The sequence below is a fragment of the Onychostoma macrolepis genome, chromosome 01, assembly GCF_012432095.1.
Source record: "Onychostoma macrolepis isolate SWU-2019 chromosome 01, ASM1243209v1, whole genome shotgun sequence".
NCBI lineage: Eukaryota > Metazoa > Chordata > Actinopteri > Cypriniformes > Cyprinidae > Onychostoma > Onychostoma macrolepis.
In genome coordinates, this window is record NC_081155.1 from 22538109 (window position 1) to 22562771 (window position 24663).

A 24663-nucleotide genomic window follows, 5' to 3' on the forward strand; every position below is an offset into this window, starting at 1 on the left:
ATTTGGAATGGCATGATTTCTGGGTGAACTATGCTTTTGAACTTGGATGGAAGGCAATTAAGCAGAAATACTCAATACACATTTCCATGTGAAGTTTAATGATTTGTGACAACCACTGTTAGATAAGGCAATACAACAGCTGTACAAACCGTTGCAGAAGATGCATCTCTCTGAATGGATCAGAGAGACACATGACAGTTCATAAAAACAAAGAAATGGGAATATTTCCCATAGGTCCACTTCTGCAATGATAACAATCTGCCCTTACTGTTATACTATATCTGACATTTATATCTCATGTGCAGCTGATGTTAAAAACTGACAGCTCGTTGAAACCATTAAGAAAACTACCCCCCCCCCAAAAAAAAATTCTTAACAATAAGACAACTTTGGCTGATATTTAGACATTGCATAATTTCCCGAGGTGAACTTAGTCTTCTAAATTTTCAGTAATTAATTAAATTGTTTTTAACCTAATTTCTTTGTATAATTATTAAAATAACCAAAAATAAAAACACAAATACGTTTCGAGAAGGACAAAAGAAAGACCACTAACATATGCGTTTTTATGTGTTAACAATTACATGAAGCTGTTCTGAAGGCAAGCAGTCCAGGAGAGGTTGCAAAGCTCTGAAGCGAATTAGGCAGAAATAGGGGTGCTTCTGTATTTTGATGCTTTAGAGCCAATGTTTCAACTGTAGTTGCTTTACCACATGCATATATTCTGCTGAGAGGAAAGGTTGTAAATCTCCATGGCATCCTGGCAATTTGATATTACTGTCCATGATCAAGGTGCTGCTCCGTGGAAGGAAAAAAAAAAAAAAAAAACTTAAAACACTTAAAACATATTACTTAAAACGTATTTGTATTCACAGATAAAAATGTGAAAGTATCACTGATAATGACAAAGAAAAAAAAACAACCTAAAATGACGATGAAATCCAGGAGGATGTCAATGACATTTTGAAGTAGCATTATCAATACATAGTGTTTCTTAGAATAAAAACATTCATAAAGCTGCCTTAAATTAACCATTATCTGATGATGTGAAAAATTTAAATTGGTATTGGAGAATTACTGTGCTTGGCTCTAAGGTCAGTTTGTAATTTGGTCATGTTTTCAGCAAAACAATGCCAAACAGAGATAAAAACGGAGGACCAACACTACCCAAGTCCTTCATATGTGTTCTTGCTACCTAAGCTTCACCGAGCCTCTCTGAACACATATTAACCACAAGTATGAATAATTACCAGAGTTAACGGCGGCTGCATATATTAGAAACGGTAGTTAACGCACATTAGATCGATGTGCGTTAACTATTTGGTAGCTGAAGCTCAGTGATGCTAAGCGATTGCTACATAGTCTGAGCCTTGTTGATCTGTATGATCGCCAGATATCACAGCAGGCGTGATATCATCCACATCTCCTTCCCATGGTGCACTGCCAAGGTTGGCAGGAGCAGAGATGGAGTGGGGGGTTACGGTGTGGCCCATGCCCTGGTAACGGCCCTTAGGGGATGGAGGGGTAGAGGACGATTCGACGCCTGGATCCTGAGAACCAGCTGACAGCAGTCCTGTGTTCTCGTCCTGGGAAACCTCTTCACCGAAATATGTTTTCCTTGGACGACCCATGACAGTTCTCCCTGAAAAAAAAAAAACACAAAGCAAGGACATAGATATGATGAATAACTGTTTGAAATAGGGCTGGGTATTGACAGATTTCACAAACTGATTCCTGTTCGGGGGGGGGGATATGATATGACTGCTTAATGTAGATGAAGTATTTTGTAAGAATTCAAAATAGATCTTAGACCCTCGACTGTGTCGTGACTCACCGACATTGCGCACTTGTTCCGAGATGTCAGCCCGTATATCTGAGACATCCCACATGGCCAGGAAGGAATCAAAGCAAGAACCTTCCTCTGCTTCCTGTATGTAGGGCTTGTAAGTGAAGCTGAAGTGATGGGCAATGGCTGCCAAAAACATTTCCAAACAGATGATGAAGTCCTGTGAGAACACAGGAAAACAGACCTTTAATCTTAAGGTTACTTCCTCTTGTGCAACCAGAAGTTCATTAATGGTGCTGCATTAACAATGGTGGATTGTATACATGGTAAGCCAGTCAAAGATATATATATAACTATAAGAATAATATTATATGAGTATTATTGTGTCTCACCACCAGCCCATTTCTGGTAAATTGAGTTTAATGTTGAGATCAAGGTATACATACCTGTAATCCAGTGGCTACAGCCTCCACGTTGTCCCAGTCCCAGGTGTGCGAGTCTGAGATCACACCAACCTTCACTAAAAGCGCAATAACCACAGCTTGCCTAAGACAGATAAAAGAACTGAATTAAAACATCATATGGTGGAAATTATCATAAAAGATGACTTAATTAAAATGGGTATTGGGAATTATTATAATAACTATTAATTTTGTTTGATTTGAATATAAAATCTTAATAAAATTGAAAAAAAATAATTATATAGTACTGTCTATTACGATATAATGTCTATTTTATAAATATCTGAATTTTAGATTACATTCAATTATTTTTCAATAAAATTAATGCAATGTGTCCACATTTAACTTTTTTTTCTCTTATTTTATCAATTTCAAAATTATTATTTTGTCACTATATAGTGTATTCTAGAAAACTGCCCTGCAAGATGGGAACTAAACTTGATTAGAAGCAGATCCAAATTATTACAGTGTTAAATGTGTAGAACGGTTTACCAGAATGACGCAAAAACCACCAGCTTGACACAGAGGAATTTGCCCACAGGTTTGATAGGACTCAGCTCTTCCCTCAGAGCCTTGTAGAACAGCACAAGACAGTACATGGCAAACTGAAGAGAGAAAAAGTTAGCACATTACCATTAGATCATCAGGTTACCGTTTATCTTGAAGCAACAACAGTGAAAAATTATTGATAGTTCATGCTCCCTAAGCTGTTTACTGTTCATGTGCAGCATAAACACCAATGAGAGGCTGTAAAGTCTGGTTTGTTTTATTTCACAGCAAATGAATTGGTAAAAACCCATAATGATGGCTCTGTCAACAGGGCTTTAGTTAAGACTTTTTCTTCCTTTTACTTCTGTCTGGTTCCTGAATGGAACTGCAGACTCACTCCGCTCTCACGACATCAAGATCATGTGACATTCTTGCATAATATTCAGGACAAAACAGGTACTTACAAGCTGAGAGAGATTGTTGACGATAACCAGATAAGTCCAGGCATTTTTTGAACTGAAGTTGCCTTCATCGTAGACCCCACAAAGCTGACAAATCCTAATTTGGCAGGACAGAAATGATGCAAATCATTGACCGTCATGAACAGACATGCTTATTTTAGGATTACATATAAAAGCAGAGTCTATAATAGAGGGTGTAATTTTAGCTAAATGTAAGTCTTGTGTTTAAAAGCATCAGAGCACAGAAACATTAGTGTCGACTAAAGGGCTTTGTTGATGCACTTTCATGAACAGAAATTACACTACCATTCAAATGTCTAAGGTCAGCAAAACTTTTATAAAAAAATTACATTTTTATTCAATAAAGATGCAAGATGTGTCAGACACAACATTTATAATAATAATAATAATTAGATTATTAGATAAGTTAGATTTGTTCCTATAAACGTTCTTTCCATTAAAGAATCCTAAAAAAAAATGTATCACAGTTTCCACTAAAATGTTAAGAAGAACAACTGTTTTCAACACTGATAATAATAATAAGAAATGTTTCTTGCGCTCCAAATCAGCATATTAGTATGATTTCTGATTGATCACATGATGAAGACTGGCATAATGACTGCTGAAAATTCAGCTTTGCCATCACATTAATAAATTACACTTTAAAATATATTAAAAGAAAAAAAAAAACATTTTAAATCATAAAATTAATATTGTAATTTTACCATTCTAAATTGTAATGAATTAAATATTACTATTTTTATTGTAATTTTAATAAAATAAATGCAGCCCTGGTGAGACTTCTTTCAAAAACATTTAAAAAAATCGTACTGACCCAAACATTTGAACGATACTGTATATTTTGCTTCTTTATGTATCTTTATATGGTGTAAAAACACAAAAATGTGACAAAACTGATAGTAGATGCTTGACTAACCTCTACAACATACACACAATGAATGACACTTACAAAGCAACAACTGTGGTGACAGGTCTCACAACTGTGTACTGCAGAACCCCCAGTTTACATCTCAGCAAAAGCACTCTGTTAAGAAAAACAAAAACAAAAACAGTTCAGTAAATGTGCTGTTCTCAATATGAAAACAGAGAAAAGGGAGGCCATGAGAAAATATTGTTGCAGTATAAATAAATGTTTCCCTGGCACTGTATAAAATCAAATAAAGTTAACTTGACAGGCATATAACATAGAGCTCTACTGTTCTCTAAAGCAGGTTTTTTTTCTTTTTTTCTTAAACACAAACATATTTTTTCCAGTTAAAACGCTGCTGGTTTAAATCAACAGACTTTTCACACATTACCACCACTGTCTAACGTAAATGTAAAAGTTGCTGCCCTCAGCAGCAACAGCTAAAAGCAGCCAACAACCTCAAGAAAGTGTTCACTCTGCAAGCAATTTAGAAGAAATCTCTTCCTGCTGTATCTAAACAAAAGACTTTCAATTCCCATCCTCCACTTTAAAGAGGGCTCCAAAGGAGAAGATGGTAAACCGGTAATAGAGGCCCTCAATATAAGAACCTCAGCAATAACGTCTTGACTTTCTCCTTTAGTAATTCTAACAACAGATACACATTAAATACCACATCCTGCCTTACGTTATGCCACTTTCATATTCTATCCACGTCTGTGCAAACACTCACTCTCCCATGGGCCACGGAGGGCAGCAGCAAAGAGGGGGGAGATGCTTTTGTTGCTCCTGCACCTCCAGCATCAGCACCAGACTGGGATACTGGTTTCCCAAAAAGTTGAGAAGGAAGATCATGAAGTTGTAGATGACATAGGCCTCATAGCACTCTCTACATGTGTCTACATAAATGGCAATGTTGGGATACTTCAATGCAATCCACTGTGAAAACAAAAGAAGGGACCAAAGAATAAAGAGAACTTGTATATAGAACACAGAAATGTCAAATTACACCAAAAAAAAAAAAAAAAAAGAGATTGGATGCACATGAGTTTGGTTAAGGGAGTCACTTTCTGAGCCATGAGCATCTGCACCATCAGGCATCACATTAACTTATTGTCAAACATAAAAAGGCCAGTGTTCAAGTCAAGGCAATCTTAATCGGAGACTAAACATCAAAGAAGCTATTTGCGATTCAAATACCAACATTTTAGCTATCATTGTCATCACATGATACTCACGCTATCCAGGCTGTATATAGGAACCATCCATAATATTCTGAGGATGAAAAAACAGAGTGAACATGTGAGAAACAGACAAAACAATCAAAGATAATGTCAATTAATATTGCATAAAAACACATTGCAAGTAACATTTTCCATACAACAATACCTGATAATAGGTTTTTGTAGCTCAGGTTGGGTGTAGTGTACTAGATGCTGCAAAATCCCCCACAGTGAGATGGGTATAGTCATGAACACAAATATCCCAGCGATGAACCATGCCTTATTAGGAGTACTAACCTATGAGATTACAAGGAGGAAATGAATACCATCAATGTGAACAGTCACTGTCAAAAATGATCTATACTAACACCAATACACCTAATTTTAACAACAAAATAACTATTTAGATACTACGTTTTCCATTCGTGAGTCAAATTTGACTCTTATATACAGTGTTGGCCAAAATTATTAGAACACTAGTATCTTCACCAGCTAAACAAATGGTTAAGTCAGTTATTTCTATCTTTTGCTGTAGTGTGTCAATTTACATTTCCAAACATTCATTTTGCCATTAATGGTAATAATCCAGTGAGATTTTTGTCTGACAACAGCCAGTGCTCCACACAGAGATCTGATCTGATCATCATCCAGTCTGTCTGGAATAACATGAAGAAACAGAACAAACTGAGACTAAATCCAGAAGAACTGTGGCAACGTCTCCAAGATGCTTCAAGAAACCTACCTGCAAAGCTACAGTACTGTTAAAAGTGTTAGGCACTTGTGTAAAAATGCTGTAAAATGAGGATGCTGTCAAAAATAATGTCATAAATAGATTTTCTTTATCAATTAACTTCTATTAACTAAATTAAATCAACATTTGGTGTGTTTAAAGCAGCTTTTTCCCTAGGTGCACTTGCACATAGCTTTTCAGGTAGCTTTGCAGGTAGGTCCTATAATATGTATTAATATTTTGAATAAGCTTTTGTTTTCAGTTTTCATTTTGCTGTGTGTGTGTGTGTGTGTGTACCTGTTTTTCTATTCTGGTGGGGACTTAAACCTGAATACACACAGACTCATGAGGACTCGCGTCACGGTGGGGACCTAAATTGAGGTCCCCACGGGTAAACAAGCTAATAAATCACACAGAATTAAGTTTTTTGAAAATCTAAAAATGCAGAAAGTTTCCTGTAAGGGGTAGGTTTAGGAGTAGGGTTGGTAGGGTGATAGAATATACGGTGTGTACAGTAGAAAAAGCATTACGCCTATGGAGAGTCTCCACAAGGATAGCAAAGCAGACGTGTGTGTGTGTGTAAACATTTTTAGCCTTATTTTTAGGCACTTTAGGCATAAGTTTTTCATCTAATATGTATATTCTATTCAAATTTTTAGCTTAATTTTTAACCACCGTAATAGTTCTAGTTTTAGTTAACAATAACAACATTGATTTGACCTTTACGTATATTACGCAGCTTAAAGTTCACTTAAATAGTTCACATTAGAAAATGTTCATTTCTTGATATCAGAACAATACAGATATTATATCAATATATACAATACATTAATTATAAAAAGACCTCTGACCCCTGATTTTTGAAGTTCCCAAATACACAATGGAAGGACAACCAGGAGCAGCAGAATGTACAGCAGCACCACCAGAGGCCGGATCCACCTCCTCCAGTTGCCGCATGTGCACGGCATCTTTCCTGCTGCCACTGAGCTCTTACATTACACTCCGATTGAGTTCGACTCAGAGGCAGCTACACAGAAAAGCCGAATTAAGTTCTTGGTAGTTCTGGCATATGATTCGTATAAACACGACTGAGATCTTGATGAATCATGAGTGTTGTGCGCGCGTCAAACAATCAGCTGATTCCTCCCAATCCCACAAACATCACTGCATTCAAGAGCCGCTCGCGATCGCGTCCATTATAAAGTCAGCGCACGGTCATGTTTTATTATCTTTTAGCAGAAATCATGTTATAAAACTTTATTGAGTTCCAAAATAAAGTGAGCGATAAGTTAATAAACAAAGCTGGTCAAGAACTTCCTGTTGATCTTGTCGTCACTGTGGGTTCTTTGCCTGTTTTTAAAAAAAACATTTTTAACGTTTAGCGCCACCCCTCGGATCGGAGAACCAACAAACTGCAATCTATAAAGGAGGAGATGGTGAGTGTTTTAAAACATTTTGTTTCGACGTGTGTTACTCAGTGTTTGTTTGCAGTAAGTGGCTCGTACTTGTATCCCCTTATCTGTCAGCTAGTCTTATACTTATCCATAAAATAAATAAAGTAAAAATAAAGTAAAAACAGTGTGGTTGTCACAACCTACCCCACGACCTGGTAGAGTGTACTGGCGTTTGAAAACAAGAGCATTTTTAATTAATCTACTGAGGTAATTCAATTTTCAAATTAATTGTTATGACACATTTATTAAAGGTGCTGTATGTAGGATTTTGACTCTACTAAAGCATAAAAATATCATAATATGTTTGCAGATATTTAAGAAACATGCTAAGTTAACATACTTTAACTTTATCTGAAAAACAATGCTACAGTCAGTTATTCTCCTTTGAGAATTTGGACTGCAATACCTATTTCAACCACTCGGTGTCAATCCTACATACAGCACCTTTAACTGGACATGAAATTACTAGGCTACTTTATTTCCTCAGATTTTATTTTATTTTTCTGCAGCTATTTTTGTATTATTTTTATCCTTCTTATTATTATATTTTTACACAGAGATGAATTATTTTGTGAATTTTATATTCATCATCACGCATGTGTGCACCTTATGTAACCCTTCATTTGCCTGGTCTTTATTGAATACTTTTGTGATGCTTTTTTTTGTCCTTTTTCGAGACTGCCTGCACTTGGCTGTATTGCCCACACCCTGCTAATACAGTCCTCTGGTGTTACATGGAAGAAAGAAAGCCTTATGGGACCAACACGAGGGTGAGGAAATTATGACAAGTTTTATTTTGAATGAACTGTCCCTTTAAATGTATTGAATTTACGTGCTGTTTTATTAAATCTCTTGACAAAAAGTTAAAAAGTTTTACTTAAAATTGTACTAAAATTGTAAGTAAATAAGATTAGTACATAATATAGGCTATTAAGATTAATAAATATATATAAACTTACATATAATATTTAAACTTACTTTAGGACTACCCTAAGAATAAGTGGAAGTACTGTGCAACTGCTCAGGCTGAATGGTTCACTAGATGGCAGTGTGTGGCAACACTTTTCAAGCAGGTTTATCCCAATAATCCATTCGCTTTATATTCCATATAAAGCATTCCTGAACTAAAACCAGCGAAGTCTCTAAGACTGTTTAAAAGTGTTCCTGACCAGAGGAATGCGCCTTATGTTTTCTGTTTGTTTTCCTGAACAACAGAACAGTCGTCAAATTACTGTTTCTAATTAAGATTCCTGGGGAGTGAGGAAAAAGTTTCATTTTTTTTCCCGCCGTACTAAACTAATTACGACAAATGCCGTATCAGCACGAAAGCACATTGTGTTTGTATCCAGTAATGAAAAGTAACACTGCACAGAACCCTAGGCAATGTCTTTTTCTTAGCTAAACAACTCTTACTTTATCGGTAAGCTTGTGCAAGTATATAAAACAGGAGATAATACACACAGCACCTTTGTCTTGAAAAACATGTTTTATCATTGTTTAGTTTATGCAGTTACATTTATTTAATAATTAAATGGTTAAAATCAAAATTGTAAATAACCTTGAGTGTGCAATAGCTGAAATTTACAGATGTTGTTATTATTAGGTAGGCCTGATATTAGCTCAAACAGTCTCCCCTTGTCAGACCCAGCAGTCATAAGAGTGCAGCTCCACTAGCCTGTTTCAATTACCCACCAAATGTGGAAGACGAGTTTAATGGTCTTTTACATGGAAAAACAGCTACAGCTTGAACTTTCCATGATGAAAGCAGAGGCATGAGCTTGACCTGTAAAACTCAAAACTCATTTTCTTCTCTTTTTTTTAGATCTGGAACAAACTGCAACAACACGTCACCTCCCTGCCTGTCACAAAAATAAGGTATATCTGAAAAAAAAAAACTGAGTCAATGCATTATTTGTGGACTGAAGGAGATGTTGGCTATAAAGTAGTCGTGAAGATGCAGAGGCATAACTTTTCCTTTATGTCGCTGCACTGTCATCATACTGCCCTGCAGTTACAGAAATGGCTCATTGTGATGGGACAGATTGTTCATGAATATTGAATCGATCCTTTTGGCTTTTATAAATTAGAAATCGCTCTTGCCACACTCATGTGAGCGTCTTGTTGGATGACTTGGAGGGATATCGCTGCAAAATGGCATGCGGGGCTCTGCCATGTCGGGGCAGGGAAGACAAACAGGCGGTGTGTTTGAGAAAATTGGATACACATTTAAAGTTTAAACGCTGAGTGACGTCCATAGTTAACATCTCATGTGACTCCCAGCATGAGAGTTCTGCTTCTGTGTTTGTTTGGATGTAATTTAGACGTCAGTACGTGTTGGGCTAAATGAAGAGAGTTACTGGAGCGTGGTTCATGGCTTTATGTCTTTGTACATGTTTGAATTTTGATCTTCATGAATTGGTGTCATTCCCTCAGGACAGAAAAAAGAGAAAATATATGTTTGATAATTTATTCATCTCAAACATCTTGCCAAAGATTTATGACATAAATTGTGCACAAAGGATTCTATCCAATCCTCATTAGCAGTCAATTAAATAAAATACTCTTAGAAAATAAACATATATGCTTATATGTGATTAACAAAGCTTAATACGTGTTACCGCTCTAATTTTTTGGCGCTCAGTCATCGCATACATTTCTGGATGGTTTTGAAATCTCTTGCGTGACAGATAAGGTTACCTCATGCTCATAAATAGAGGTGACTGCACTGCATGTTCTCAGAGTTAATTATTTGATCCAAATGCTGTTGGTTTCTTGCCTTTTTAAGTATAATATCAGTGGTGGTATGTAATATCAGAAATGTGTTATTAATATAATTCATGGCAGAGCACAGTCTTAGGATACAGCCAGAGCTTATCTATGTTTGCTTGTAATGGGGTCGTCTGGCCTTGGAGAGCTACAATATAATGCTGTTTTTCCTTAGAACATATGTGCTTTGTTGAGAGATCTTAACTGAAGGCAGGGTAAAGTAAGTATTATAAAGTATATTATATTATAATATATATTATTTTGTATTGTATTATACTTTTTAAAAGAGTAAAGCCTAAGGTATAAGGAAAAAAAGCACACACATCCTGAAAAACAGTTTTTTTTTTTTTTTTAATTCTCCAAATTGAATTAAATACAGCAGCAGAGTGATGTTTGAATTTTTGTAAATGTTTGAGTGATGTATATTGCACTCTTTTTTTTTCGCCTTTTTTATTGCGTTTGAGCTTCATTTGCTTCTTCCTTGGCAAGCGCAAAGGTTCCCACCAAATTCCTCGGACCTAAAGCCATTCCTTCTTCTCCCTGAAGGCAGTTTCATGTGCATGAGAAAGAATATCTCAAACCTTGGATGATAAGTCGTATATTTTCACACTAATGAGATCTGAATAATTTGACGAGAGTCTCAAAGCAGACTTGTCTCTGTCCTCTAAATTCAATATCTAATTTCATGTGTAATAAAAAATCTTAAAACAAACAAAAATACATTTTCATAGTAAATTATGAAGTCCATGCTTGTTTTGGCTGGTGGAGTAGGTTTATATTCAGCTTAGAACATTGTGTTGCAATGACTTTATACCAAATATAAATAAAGATTAGCATTATAAATAATAGAAATTTGTAACTGTTATTGCATATAACTCTGCATTAAACAAATAATGTTCTTTTTCAGAAGAATCATGTCTGAGAGCAGACCAACAATTTATTTTTGTGCTTATAAGCATCATCTCCATTATATACACTTCTTTATTTACTTAGAAAAATCCACAAAAGCAAATAAAAAAACACATTTATTTGTCCAAACCAGTATCAGACTGATAGAGTACTTTTGTCCAAATAAACACTTTCTAAACTGACAGTGCAGACAGATTATGGTAATAGCTCCACAGTTTACATCTAATCCTCTAGTATGCCCCGTTCACATCCTCTGGGTTGACACAGATGACCTAGAGGGGCCGTGTTGCCTGGTGGGTCAAAGTACATCACAAATCACTCCCAAACTGGAGCTTCTTCCCAGGCCAAAAACAGACAGCTGTCACAAGGCACCTTTCTTCTTTTAACACTGAACGCTCATTACACTTAGAGATAAGATAGCATTGCTTTAAGTGGTAGAATCAATAGTCTGGTCCAATACTCTTAAAAATAAGTAGCAGCTTATCTAGAAAATTGAACTGATGCTATAACAATCTATGAGAAAAAAAAGTGTTGTTTTAACCAGTCATTCATGATATGTAAAATAATCTATAGTTTATTCACTGCATAGCATATAGTGTAAACAGAGCTGTTTGGTTGTTATAGTGCTATAATACGTTTAAATTCATATATATTATAAATGTGCACCATTCCTCACTCAGTGGTGGTGTTGAAGACCAGCACATATGTAACATAAGGATAATCTGTGACATCAAATTCCATTACAAAAATGACATTTTCTTTTTTTTATATTCACCAGCACGCCAAATTAACAAGACCCATGTAGGTCTCTGTCAGAATTTGTATAATTTCATTCATATTAGTTTCAAATTACATCAAGAAGGAAATGGATTACTTAAAATTCCATATACACTACCTTTCCAAAATTTGGGGCCAGTAAGATTTTTTTGTAGTTTGTTTTTAGAAAAAGCTGCATTTGTTTGATCAAAAATACAGTAGAAACAGTAATTTTGTGAAATAGTATTAAAATTTCAAATAGCTCTTTATTTGAATGTTAAAAAATTAAATTTTCTGCTGAAAAGTAAAGTTCGGCATTTATTTGAAATATAAATCTTTTGTAAAATTATGAATGTCTTTATTGTTTCTTTTCATCAGTTTAATGCATCCTTATTTTCTGAAGAAAAATATGAAGAAAAAAAAAAATTAAAATCTTACTGGCCCCAAACTTTTTTCATACAACAAGAAATATGTCAACTTAAAATACAGATGATATACAAATACTGAGGCTATTAAATATTAATAATATTAATGTATGCAAGGTTACTAGCATGTATGAGTTCTCTTCACAGAAAATTCACAGTGTCAAAAAAAAAGGCAAAGATATGTTTGTATCTCTTGGGCGTTTTTGTTTTGATTACAGAAAGGCCCCTTTTCCCGCGCCCTTATGCTCATTTTTTTTTTTTTACCCTATAACACAGCATTTGTTGCAGTTGGATGCATTCCTAGAAATTACTCTTAAATCCCAGCAAGGTCAAAGTTTCATTTGCCTCCTTATTGCTGGAACTGAATCCAGCTGGTTCATTTCACAGTTGCTGTCTTATGTTTATGTTTTGAGTTTTAATTTAATTCTGAGCTTACATTTTCATCTTAAACAAGCATATACACAATAAACGTAACTGGCATTCAAACACAAAGGCATATCTTCATTATCTTCCTACCCCACTAAATAAACAGAGGTGACGTCCAGCGCACATTATGATTCACTTAACAAATGAATAAAGATTGAGGCAGGTGGCGACCTGAAAGTTCCTGTTTTAAAAACTAGCCTTGCTTAAACTTCCACAACTGCATTCAATGTGCTAACAATAACAACCGGACACTGAATTTGAAGGATAGGCTGCCTCCTCAGCGGCATGCTGGGAGTTTCTTTGGCAAAGCTCATAGGAAGGAACACAGAAAACACAGACTGACCACTTCACTCTTCCTTTCTGAAACTTCCTTTCACGTTGGACAGTGACGATCCAGAGCATGTTCATAGTTTAGCATTTACATAAGGAAAACATGGCAAGCTCCTGATGAGGGTTAATTCGTAGCTGTTACGTTCAGCTGCATCCTGTTGCTGTTGGTCTTCACTCCCACAACTTCTCTCACAGCTCACTTCAAAACAACCCTCTGAAAGTCTGGGAACAGCTGCTGTAGGTCTACGGGAGTCTTTAAATATATCAGGTCCATTGTCTGGTCTGATGCTATATATAAAAACAGCCTGATACTGCTCAGAGCACAGGAACTTTAGTTTCATATGAATGGTTACAATGTTTTCCACCTCAAAGTTTGACAATGGATGATGTCCGCTTCTATAATGCGTTTTAAGCATGTAGGCTTACTGGAGTGAGTGCTTCACCTCTCAGTCGCTGTATTTGCGGAGGCTTCTGTCAGTAATGAGGTTGCCGGGCTCATGGTTTTTGCACTGAATGCTAGTGCCGTTCATTGGGCCTGAGCTGGACACCTGGTTCTTGGTGTAACACCAACAGCACAAGCATGACTGCAATGATAAAGAACAAAGAAAAATCATTTGATTGTACCAACATAGTGCATGATTTGTAAACCAATAAATTTTAATGTTGTATTACATAACCAGCTCCATATGTATGGCTTTTCTGACATAGTAAAGTTGCTCAATAGCTCACCTGGTACAGCATTGCATTTATGATTCAGAACACTTGGATACCAGTGCAGTAAAATTCAAGTCACAACACCCAATAAAAGAGCTTAACGAATCAGAGAAGGAAGCCAAAATGGCATGGTTGCTTCAACAAATGTGTTTTTATTTAACATTTGCTTTTGTCAACACTGTTAGGTTTAAGGTAGGTGGTATGTTCTTTTCAAACACAATAAAGCATTAATCTTTTAGCGCCATTCACTGGACATTCAATTTCCAAACTACTGTGATGCATAGAGGAGTCAACAGAATAAAATGTTGATAGATTTGTATTCATCTATTTCAGAGACACAGTTGAACATACCGTTTAGCGTCACTGGCCATTTCCATTTGAAAGTTCCATGACACAAGAAGCAAACTGAAATGTTGCTTCAGGGACATTTTTCTAATGAGCCTGGTTTAGATTTTAAGTAGTACACATTGTATTGTATTAAAGGTGAATGAGTTTAAATGAATCAGTATTTCTTATCTGCAGCTCTAAGTTTGGCCCATAGTAAATCAACTTTGAATGTTTCTCTTGGATCCACACCATCTCTTGTACAAATCGTCAATTTGCTTGTATTTAGGCCCATGAACTTTGAGTTGTTGTTGTTGTTGTTGTTGTTTTGCTTTGTCTCACAAACACTTCAGCTGCACTGTATCTTTTGGGATCATCCTCATTACTCAGAAGGAGCCCACTTAGGGTCTGACATCATTGTCGGTAAACTGCGCTCAGTCAGGGCCGGGCATGGCTTATCTCTCTCTGAGAATGACTCACTGGACCCTAAACGTCTTTCTCTGTGATTCAAGCATAATTTGCTGATAGATTGTTCTGTTTTTTAGATTTCACGAAGACGCAAGGAAATACGTTTAGGAACAGTTGCTCTGTGTGAGTCTGATTGCAATGGCAGGCAAATGAAGGAAGCAAGCCGTTTTAAACTCACCTTAAAGCAGTTCTTGAACTTCTTGCTCACAAAATAGAGGATGATGGGGTTGATGCAGGAGTTCACAGTGGCCAAGTTAATGCCAAAATAATCCATGATCAACAGGAAGCTGAAAGTTTGGACACTCGTTTAGTTTTGTTGTGTATCTGATTCTGCTTCTGAGATTATACACACTTTGCATAATCTATTTTATAACTATGAAAGATCATGCAAACCTAATAAAAAACACCTTGAGCATCATTAGCTATAGCCTTATGTGATGTATATGATAAGAATGCAACAAAAAAGGAGTTGTAAACTTGTGTAAATTAAGTTACAAGCAGTGCTATATATATATATATATATATATATATATATATATATATATATAATTTAAAAGATTTACTTTTATGATTTTATTTACTTACTGTTTTTAATGCTACAAATCTTACAGTCTCCTAGGGGTATGTAAACTTATGAGCACAACTGTATAAACACTTTAGAGTACAAGCTATAACTTTTACGTCAGAAAAAATACCTTATGCACAAGCAGCACAAGTATGTAAGGTATAAAATAAATCAGTCCACTCAATGTTAAGAGTCAAAATTGGCAAAGGCTCACTCACTTTAGTAGGTCACAACGTCTTTCATCATTTGGAACATAAACCATTTTCTTCAACAGTCTACTGAGATGAAGAGGGAACCAGCAAAGAGCAAAGATCAGCACTAAACAGAAGACTGCTTTAGCCACTTCACGCCGCTGCAGAGCATAAACAAGCCATTAGTACAGCAGTATATTCAGTGTTATATAATATACTCTCATGTTAAAACTCAAAGGCTTTACCCACAGTAGGACATACAAGTATACCATGATATCATCTAAGTGTTCATAAAAACAATAATACAGTCTAAATGCAAAAACTTTACTGTTCAGTATTATTAGTATACATTTATCATACAGACTTGGAAGTTTATAATCATTAGTATTAAGGATGACTTCTTACCTGTTTAAGGTGTTCGCTGAGGGCGATCCGAAGGCTTCCATTTCTGCGGTTGAGCATTTCACATGTCATGAGGGTGTAGAAAATAGCTGTGCAGGCCAGTGGCACACAGAAGTAAAAGCCAAATAACCACCAGTCTTTCCAATTTACATAGAACTGAGAGAAGATCAAACACATACAAGATCCATTACATCTACAGTAAGCAAACACAGTTAATGTGCCATGAAATTAGATAAGTAAAGGGCTGAGTTGTCACAACAATTTTTAAATTCCTTTTTATATGATAAAACCAACTTTTTTTAATGCCAACTTTATTTCAAATACTTCATTTCAAGGAGTGAAAGTAGCAAAAATAGCCTCAGAAGATATCAGCATTGATTTAATGGTGAGATTAGACCTTTCATGGATGTTTAGAAGTCAGAAGAGTAAGAAAAATAAAGATATGACAACGATAAAGAGACTAAATTCTAGCTATATATCTTATACACTACTTTTTGAGCGGTCAATAAAAATTATAATATTAATATATAATATTACTGACCCCAAACTTTTGAACTGTGGTATGAAAAGTAGTGGAAGTAATTTTTTTTCTGACTTTTAGGAGAAAATAATTTTGTGTTGTGTCCTGATCACCTTACTGGGTTAATTTTGTAAAAAAAAAAAAGATTCCCTAACCCCCCCCCCCAAAAAAAGGTACACAACGTGAACTCAGCACAATGTTAATTACATTTTTATAATTGAATTGTGCTGTATTGAGTCTCGTCTGAATTGTCTTTTGTTTCTGTGATTAATGGCAGGGTTCATATGAAAGAATGAACTCTGTTTCTCATCTCCACATATGGCTCTGCTTGAGAGAGATACATCAGCTTGTAATTGCACTCATGGTCTGTTATCAATTTACTTCTTTGGACAGAACAAAGAGAAAGAAATCTCCAGATATCGCATGGAGCAACTGAAGAAAACGCAAAGGTTTTTACGCTTATCCCGGTATTGTCTGTTATTTACGCAAAATGTTGTTCCCAGGATCAAAGTTTGTTAAAGATCACAGAAATAGTGCATAGCATCCTGCTCAGGGTCAAGCGGACAGGATGCACTGTTTATTACAAAGTGTTGGAGTGTTTATGTGAATGAGGGGAAAAGACGTCTGCATGACATCCATCCGGTTTGGAGCGTACCATCATGAAGTCAGTTTCAGGCTTGAGCATGCAAGTGTGAATGGTTTGGTTCTTGTAGGTAAAGGTGACCATGTTGAAGACCACTGCCTCTGGCACAGCCAAGATGATGGACAGGACCCAGATGGTGAAGATCTCAATGGCAGTGAAGAGGGGAATGCCGACCCTTTGCACTCTGTTCCAGGACGCTACAGCCCTGTACCTGAGCCACAAAAGGTACAACCATTAAACAAAACTCTCAGACGATTGCTCATCTGTTTCAAAACAAAGACATAACGTTGAAGCTCCATTTCATGTGCACTGAACACTTCTGTGAATGACCTCAGAGAAGAATGTGGAGTCTTCAACACCATCATTATTTTACGTCAACACCTGTGAAGCTTGACTGATCAGATTCCTATCGCGTGGGAAAGCTTTTGAATCGCTGTGCAGCTGTGGCAACATTCAGCTACTGGTTTATAGCTACAGTATGCTTAAAGGTGGATCTAAGATTAATGAAAAGACTGCTTTGCATTTTAATATTCATATTACTAAAATGCTCACAGATATACTTCAGCTGTTTGTTTGGATAAAGTCACTGGTTTGCCTTGCTGCTTGTTTCCCTTTGCTCAAAGTCATGTTTGCTTGTTTGTTTCATTAATATCTTTTCTCTTGTGGGTTTTTCTGTAAAACGGTGCATCAAGATTTTATACGTAACTATATCTTTTTTTTATGACCCATTTGAATATTCCTGTTTAACAACAATGGGGCATTTATATTTCACTAAGTGGAGATGTATCCACTTTGCCAACACTCAGACGGATGAGAAAGACATGATATGTAAGCTCACGCAACATGGGGAACATGAATCGGACGAGATGTGCTGAACATTTCCTCGGCATGATTCACAAACTAATCGAAAGAGGCTGTGCTGTTGTGAAATTAAGGCCAGACGTTTGATTCAAGTGATTCATTCTTTAAAAATTGCGACAGGCTGCTAGACATTTGTGGCTCAGATTTGCTTTTATAGTGCTGGATGACAATGAAATGTCTTTTACTCAGAAAAAAATTATATTGTCTGAAAGAATATAATGTCTTTTTTTAAATGAGAAGGAGCTCACATTGTGTTGAGATAATTTGTCAAAAGGTAAATTCATTTCATTTCACTGTTTTCACTGTTGGCTTACACTTAACTTGGCCAAAGGATAATGTCTTAGTTTAGTTTTATTGTATAATTGTACGACAAGATAGGTATTCGTTCTTCTTCTTTACGCTAGTGATTAAACTGAGGTGGGCAGGTGGCTTCTGCCTCCTAATGAGGAAAATACTTTCTAATGAGAGGTGCCCATTAGAGCTGACCTTATAAACTGGAGGAAGTGCCCTGATTTATCAAAAACTTGACAAGTTAACGTCCCGCCTTTTCCCCTAAACCACAAGCAAATGTTTCCTGAGATGATTTTCATGGGAACCACCCTGATCAAGATGATATAGGAAATACAGCTTTAAAAAAATACAAAGAGTTTTTTTTGTGTGTGTGTGGGCAAAAGAGTTTACAAGCTTTATTTTCTTAGATTATATATACATTTCTGGAGAAAAACTCCATCTGAAGAAAAACTCTGAGAACGATGATAAATTAGAAGAGGCAGAAACTAGTCAGTATGTTTTGTGTTTTTTGTTTTGTTAAAAAATACCAAGAGTTTTTTTTTTTTTTTTTTGGCTCAGACAAAACTTTAGAATTTAAGAATTTAAGTTACTTGACAAATGACCTATTTGCATTTTGTGTCAGAATAAAAATGGATGCAATTGCAGATTGATTCCATATTACGTAGCATTTAATTGGTATTACTTAGACAAATATTGTGGAAAAGTATTGATTTTTTGTATTATAATAACTAAATCAGTCAAAATAGCTTGGTAGGTAGAGTAGGTAGAGGAGTGAAAGACCTTTTGACCTTTGTCTATCCCTGACTTTAAGACCTCAGCAGTGAAATCTGAACCTGAACCTCACTGTGACCCAAAATTTAAAGGTCAAATTAGAGAAGGTTTTGCGGGCAAAGGGATTTTCAAGCCTTATTTTATTAGATTATATATGAGTTTCTGGAGAAAAACTCCATCTGAAGAAAAACTCTAGGCAAAAAGTGAATGAGTTTTAGAATAACAAAACCCTGAAAGTGGTCAGTATTTCAGCTTCTGTGTTTGTTTGTTTTTTGTTTTGTTTTTAACCCATTTCTGGAGCCCCCCCAACATTTTTAATGTCTCACCAATCAAACACACCCGATTGAGACCTGAAACGGGTCTGTCAAGAACCACTGTTTTAGATTATAGATATAATCATACAGTATGTCAGCAATTTTTAATCATGTATGTACACTTTGACATCAAAATAGTGAAGCTGTGATTTACCTGTCCACACTCAAAGCACACAGATTGAGTACTGTAATCCCAACAGATGCTTTCTGGAGGAAAGGCACCAGTTTACACAGGAAGAGTCCAAAAGAGCTGTTGTCAAATGGCCATTTTGTGAGAAGTAGCTGCAAGAAAAATAGAATCATTCATGACTATGATTCCTCAGCCATGTGACCCACAAGCTAATCGCTCACTCTAGTAGAATACAATTCATTAAGATGAATTAAATGTGGATGAACTGAGCAACATGTTCTCACTTATTTTAAGTGCTATGTCTGGACATTTATTTATAAAGAAAAAAAGAAATTGAGATATTTAACTATAATTGAAGCAGTCTAGATTTCTGGAATTCCCTTAAATAAAGAGCAGATTTTTTTTGCCTTTACTCTCTGTTCCCGTCTTTGGCCTTAAGGGCATACATCTTGTCTTGATGAAATGGCTTCAGAGCCGTTTCAATGGTTGCTTGTATATAAGCCCAGGCACTTCCTTGGTCATTGTATACGCTTGCTTGTCCTCACCTTGCAAAACTCCAGTAGTGTTGAAAACAAGAACCTCCTGTCTCCTTTTTTGAAGTGTACCTCTTTTTTGTAATGACATTTGCGTCATCAGAAAGTTTTTTTTTTTTTTTTTTTTGTTGGTTTGGTCTTCTACAAAGACAAACATTCAGTGCTAAACTCATTTCAGAGAGTGTTTTAACTTTATAAATTGTGAAGACAGACTACAGATAGGAATTAGAGTACAAGAGATAAAGGGAAAAACACTCTTGTTTGCCAATTTTTTAGAAATGTACTCTTTGTATTCATGTTAGTTAAAAAAATAAAATAAAATTTAAAAAAAATCAAGAAAAGTTGCAATATGACTCTAAAAATGTAATTTGGTGTATCCATCAAATATATTCAACAAAAATAAATAAAATTACATTTAAAAATGTACATAAAGTAGATAACATTTTGTATACATGTGATTTTTAAAAAAATTATTATTATTCATTCATAAATGTCAGTACATTTTGGCGGGTCACACTACATGACATTTTACAAGGTGAACTAACTGTGCATTGTCATAAAAATTATCTTAATTTTTTTGGATAATTATACCTTGTCACACAGTCATGAGGATTTGCAGGGGATTTGCAGGGTTTTTTTTTTTTTTTTTTTTTTGTTGCTTGTTGCTTGGGCCACAAACGAAGCAGTTTTGCTGAAATGTTCTTTCTTTTATCCCATAAAATAATAATAATAATAATAATAGATGATGCCAAAATCTTTTTTTTTTTTTTTTTGAGGCTTGTCTCTTAATTACGATATCAGGACAGTTATATGACCTTGACATTTTTTAAGCATACTTTTAATACAGAAATTCAAAATATGCTCTTTACTGAAGAAGTGTATTGAAATCGTTGTATGTCTGAATTGCATATTTCATCTATTTTTGAATAAATTCATTAAAATCATTGACCCATCTGCTAACACAGTCCTCTGTTCACTGTCAAGTACTGTGTTCACTGATGAGCCGAAAACCAGACAAGGGACTTTGGCTAGTGATGAAGCACTATTCAGAACAGGGCTATTCATTTGGATGGCAGCCCTTCGGTCCCCTGTTTATTTTATCAGGCCATATCCCTGCTGCACTCATCACAAAAACCTCACTAACCACGGCCCTAGAGATAAACTCTGGATGACCGTATATAATTGTACGCCCCTGCCCTGTGCATCTAAGCCCCCTCCCAACTTCCTCTGCCAGCTCATTCTCCCTTCCTGCGCTCGAGTACTCTCTTTTGTATTGTGCTCTATAGGCTTTGTGAAAAGTAGCCTTTGAGAACAACATGATGTCATGCTTCCTAGCAATTGAAAATAATGAAGAAACCGATCTGTGCCTACCTTGTAGACATTGATAGGGATGTCTATGGTGATGTAGATGAGGTCTCCAAGAGCCAGGCTGGCGATGAGGGCGTTGGGTCCATTCCTCATACACTTGTTTTGGTAAATAATCCTCAGCAAGGTGGCATTACCCACCATTCCAACCACAAACACAGCACAGGAAATAATTGTGTTAATATACTTAAAATACTGCTTGATGGAAGTGGGGTCCTTGCAGGGTGGAGGCCCCTTCACTCTGGTATTGTTATCCAGCAGGGCTTTTCTGGTTGTGGGCTGGAGACCTTTATGCACATTGATTTTGGAGGTAGTAAAGTTTTGAAGGACTTCCTCTGTTCCATTAATGTGGCATATTCCAACAGTGGCCAGGACGGCCATTAGCAAAAACAATTGTAGTGTCGTAATACCCATTGCAGAACGCAGTTCTTTGATTTCCAGATGAGGTGATAAGAACCTGATTACGGCTATTTAGCACAGCTGTGGGATAAGAAACAACAGGATGGACATCAAAACCACATCCATGTCATAAAGCAAGTTAGAGTTCAGTTTGTCGCAGCTCAAGCACACAAAATAAAGAGACAAACGACGCAGGCCTCGGAATACAACAAAATCAAAGAGAATTACTTAAAAGTATAACACTAGATCTGCAAAACTTCAACACAACTTCAAAAGGGATTTAGTGGAGGAGCACAGATGGAGCGTGCCAGTATGAGTTACTGTCACGCTACGGGGACGAGACGTTGCCTTTCCTGTCATTCCCAGCAAGTACCCATCAGTGCTGGCATGGTGCTAGTGGCACAGCATCAAGCTTTTGTTTTTTCATTTGTAATTTTTAAAAAAGCCCGTTGCACAGCTTTCATCACTTTGGTTTCCTCAACATGCATTCCCGCTCTGGTTTGCATAAGGGCAGTTTCCCCAAACTTAATAAAGATGTCTTGGAATTTCACAATAGGAAATCTAGAACAGACCACTGTTTATTACATGGTTTTAAATCAATCAGATATATTTTTGGTAACAATAAGGCTCTATTTGCTAATATTAGTTAACTTAATTAGTTGACATGAACTAGCCATGAAAAAACGTATAAAGCATTTATTAACATTAATGCCAATTTCAACATTTAATACATTATTAAAATTAGTTGCATCTGCTTGCATTTCATAATGGATATAAGCTAACATGAACAGTTGTGATGTTAACAAAGATGAATAAATACCGTAACTGCTAGTACCTTGTTGTATAGTGTTACCAAATTTTCCAGTTCCAACTTAAAGCTTCATATTTTGACCAACTGAATCGCTTATGCTGAGAAGAGCATTAAAATGTCTATTTTTTTTATTGTTAATAACAAAGGCATGATTTGAATGTCTTTCAAATAAGTTAAATGAATCCATAACAAACATAGCCTATTCGTACAGGAGAATCACAAGTGAGAAAAGTTAATCAACTCTCATCTTGTTTTGGATCATTTGAAACCCTCTTTCATTATCTTGACAGCAAAGGAACACTTCTGAGCCAAGATGTGTTTCCTGTTCAAAGTCCCTGCCACCACCTGGTACACAAGGAACTATTTAGTAGACAGCCCTTCAAGTAGCATCTCAGTTTAGCATCAGCTAGGCACTAAAGGGATCCTTAACTGCACGTAAACTGCTACACTTATGAATTATAAATGCCTCCTGGTTTTTCACCTACCGCTCCTTAAATGTCTGCCTTCCCCAGGATCCCGTCAGTCAGTCAGTCAGTGAGTTAGTGAGACGAATATTCGGCTAGAGCCCCCCAGACATCTGTGTGGTATCATATGAGTAATTAACCAACTATCAAAGTGTAGCAGGATCCCATTTGGACGCCACGACGCACCAGAGCTGCTGTGAAGGGGCTGCGCATTCTGTCTCTAGCTTTTCCTGTGGAGAGTTGCTGTGTGTGTGTGTGTGTGTGTGTACGTGTGTGTACGTGAGTGTTTAAGAGAGAGCACTTTGACGGGGTGGGATTGCAATTCTCCACCTCCCCCCTCGGCCGGGAGGGGGGCCCCAAAGGAAACACCAGCGCTCGGTGAGGCACAGCCTGCCTGACTGTCTGCAGTCAACCCAAGCTCGGGAAGCATCAGGAGGAATTACGAACCCTCTCCTGAGGTTTGCCTTCGTTCTCTCCCTCATTCTTTGTCGTTTCTCTGACAGAACTCCTGCTGCCGTGTCGTAACCTTCTCCCAAATGATCAGCAGCGATATTTGCATCTGACAAACTCACCTACCGGTCCTTTCCTTCAGATGCGATACTGACAGCTATGCAGGAGGGGGTGTGGGGGACGGCGGTGGGATCGAGAGCCAAATATCCCTTGAACTTTCTAAACCCGAAATATCACAGTGTGGGTGGTCAGACTCGGGGGAAAATGCGATTGCTTGTGTGAACATAAAAGCCCACATAAGCCTTGGGTTCAAGTCTGCTTTACCAGCCTTACATAAATTGAAGCTATTTTGGATACTTTTTCATTATGTGCTCTGGCAGCGTGATTTCAAGAAGGTCGATTAGAATTACAAGCTTATATTAAACAAAGTTCCTGGCTGACTACATCACTGTCCATTATGCAACCTAAATGTCTATGCCGAGCAAAATGGGCCATTATCAATATGGGGTCTAAGTGCAGGAAGGCTGCTATCAGTACTGCAAACAGGCACCTAAATAAGCTGATACAGCAACTGTACTTGATTCTAATAAAACACTGACCTGAATATCATTGAAACTCACTGGGCCATGATGATGTTTTATATAGCAGTGATAATGCCTCTTCATTACAGCTGCTTTATCAGGTTGTGTTAAGATTGAGGTTTATCTCATCCTTTCACATTGTATGCGATGTTTGATTAAATTTGATTATTTGATATAGGCTGGCATTTATTTACAAAGCACTAATTGTTTTGTTGCCTTCATATCTAATGATATATGTTAATTAAATCAAATATGTTAATATAATCAGCAGATTTATCGTGTGCATAGTTACATGTCAAAACAGATTTGGGCAGATAGCAATGGTTAAGTGTATAGTTCATCACATTTATTTCATTAAAAAGTTTTTAAGTCAAGATTTAGAGTTTTTATATGCACACACACACACATACATGTTCGTTTTTGTGAAAAGTGTACTTTTCAAAAGTTTGACACACATTACATAACGTGATCAAGAAAATTTGTAAAAACAGGAATATTTTGATATATTATTGCAATTTCAAATGATTGTTTTCTATTTTAATATGTAATTTAAAATGTAATTTATTCCTGTGATGCAAAGCTGAATTTTCAACATCATTACTCTGTTCTTCAGTGTCACATGATCCTTCAGAAATCATTCTAATATGCTGATTCATGTTTTATTATTATCACAATTCCAATACTATTTTAAATAAAATATTTTTTTGTGGAAAATGTAATATATA

The 24663-nt window shown here is 36.3% G+C and overlaps 2 protein-coding genes and 1 long non-coding RNA gene across 3 annotated transcripts; 1 reads left to right on the top strand and 2 right to left on the bottom strand.

The window, feature by feature from the left end:
* Window positions 1–74: 74 nt before the first annotated feature.
* Window positions 75–7425, bottom strand: tmem184c (transmembrane protein 184C). Its single transcript, XM_058778846.1, has 10 exons — window positions 6927–7425; window positions 5512–5642; window positions 5361–5397; window positions 4856–5061; window positions 4168–4242; window positions 3201–3294; window positions 2740–2852; window positions 2233–2332; window positions 1835–2006; window positions 75–1642 (listed from the first exon to the last, which is right to left on the bottom strand). The coding sequence occupies exons 1-10, from the start codon at window positions 7041–7043 to the stop codon at window positions 1344–1346; spliced, it is 1344 nt and encodes a 447-aa protein (XP_058634829.1). The 5' UTR covers window positions 7044–7425; the 3' UTR covers window positions 75–1343.
* Window positions 7426–7554: 129 nt separating this feature from the next.
* Window positions 7555–10215, top strand: LOC131542314 (uncharacterized). The gene is made up of 3 exons (XR_009271698.1): window positions 7555–7736; window positions 8207–8299; window positions 9352–10215. It is a non-coding gene; the product is annotated as an uncharacterized LOC131542314 (long non-coding RNA).
* Window positions 10216–11258: 1043 nt separating this feature from the next.
* On the bottom strand, window positions 11259–23165 carry ednraa (endothelin receptor type Aa). Its single transcript, XM_058778859.1, has 8 exons — window positions 22929–23165; window positions 21240–21713; window positions 19360–19487; window positions 16981–17179; window positions 15809–15961; window positions 15431–15564; window positions 14826–14934; window positions 11259–13725 (listed from the first exon to the last, which is right to left on the bottom strand). The coding sequence occupies exons 2-8, from the start codon at window positions 21645–21647 to the stop codon at window positions 13588–13590; spliced, it is 1269 nt and encodes a 422-aa protein (XP_058634842.1). The 5' UTR covers window positions 21648–21713; window positions 22929–23165; the 3' UTR covers window positions 11259–13587.
* Window positions 23166–24663: the final 1498 nt, after the last annotated feature.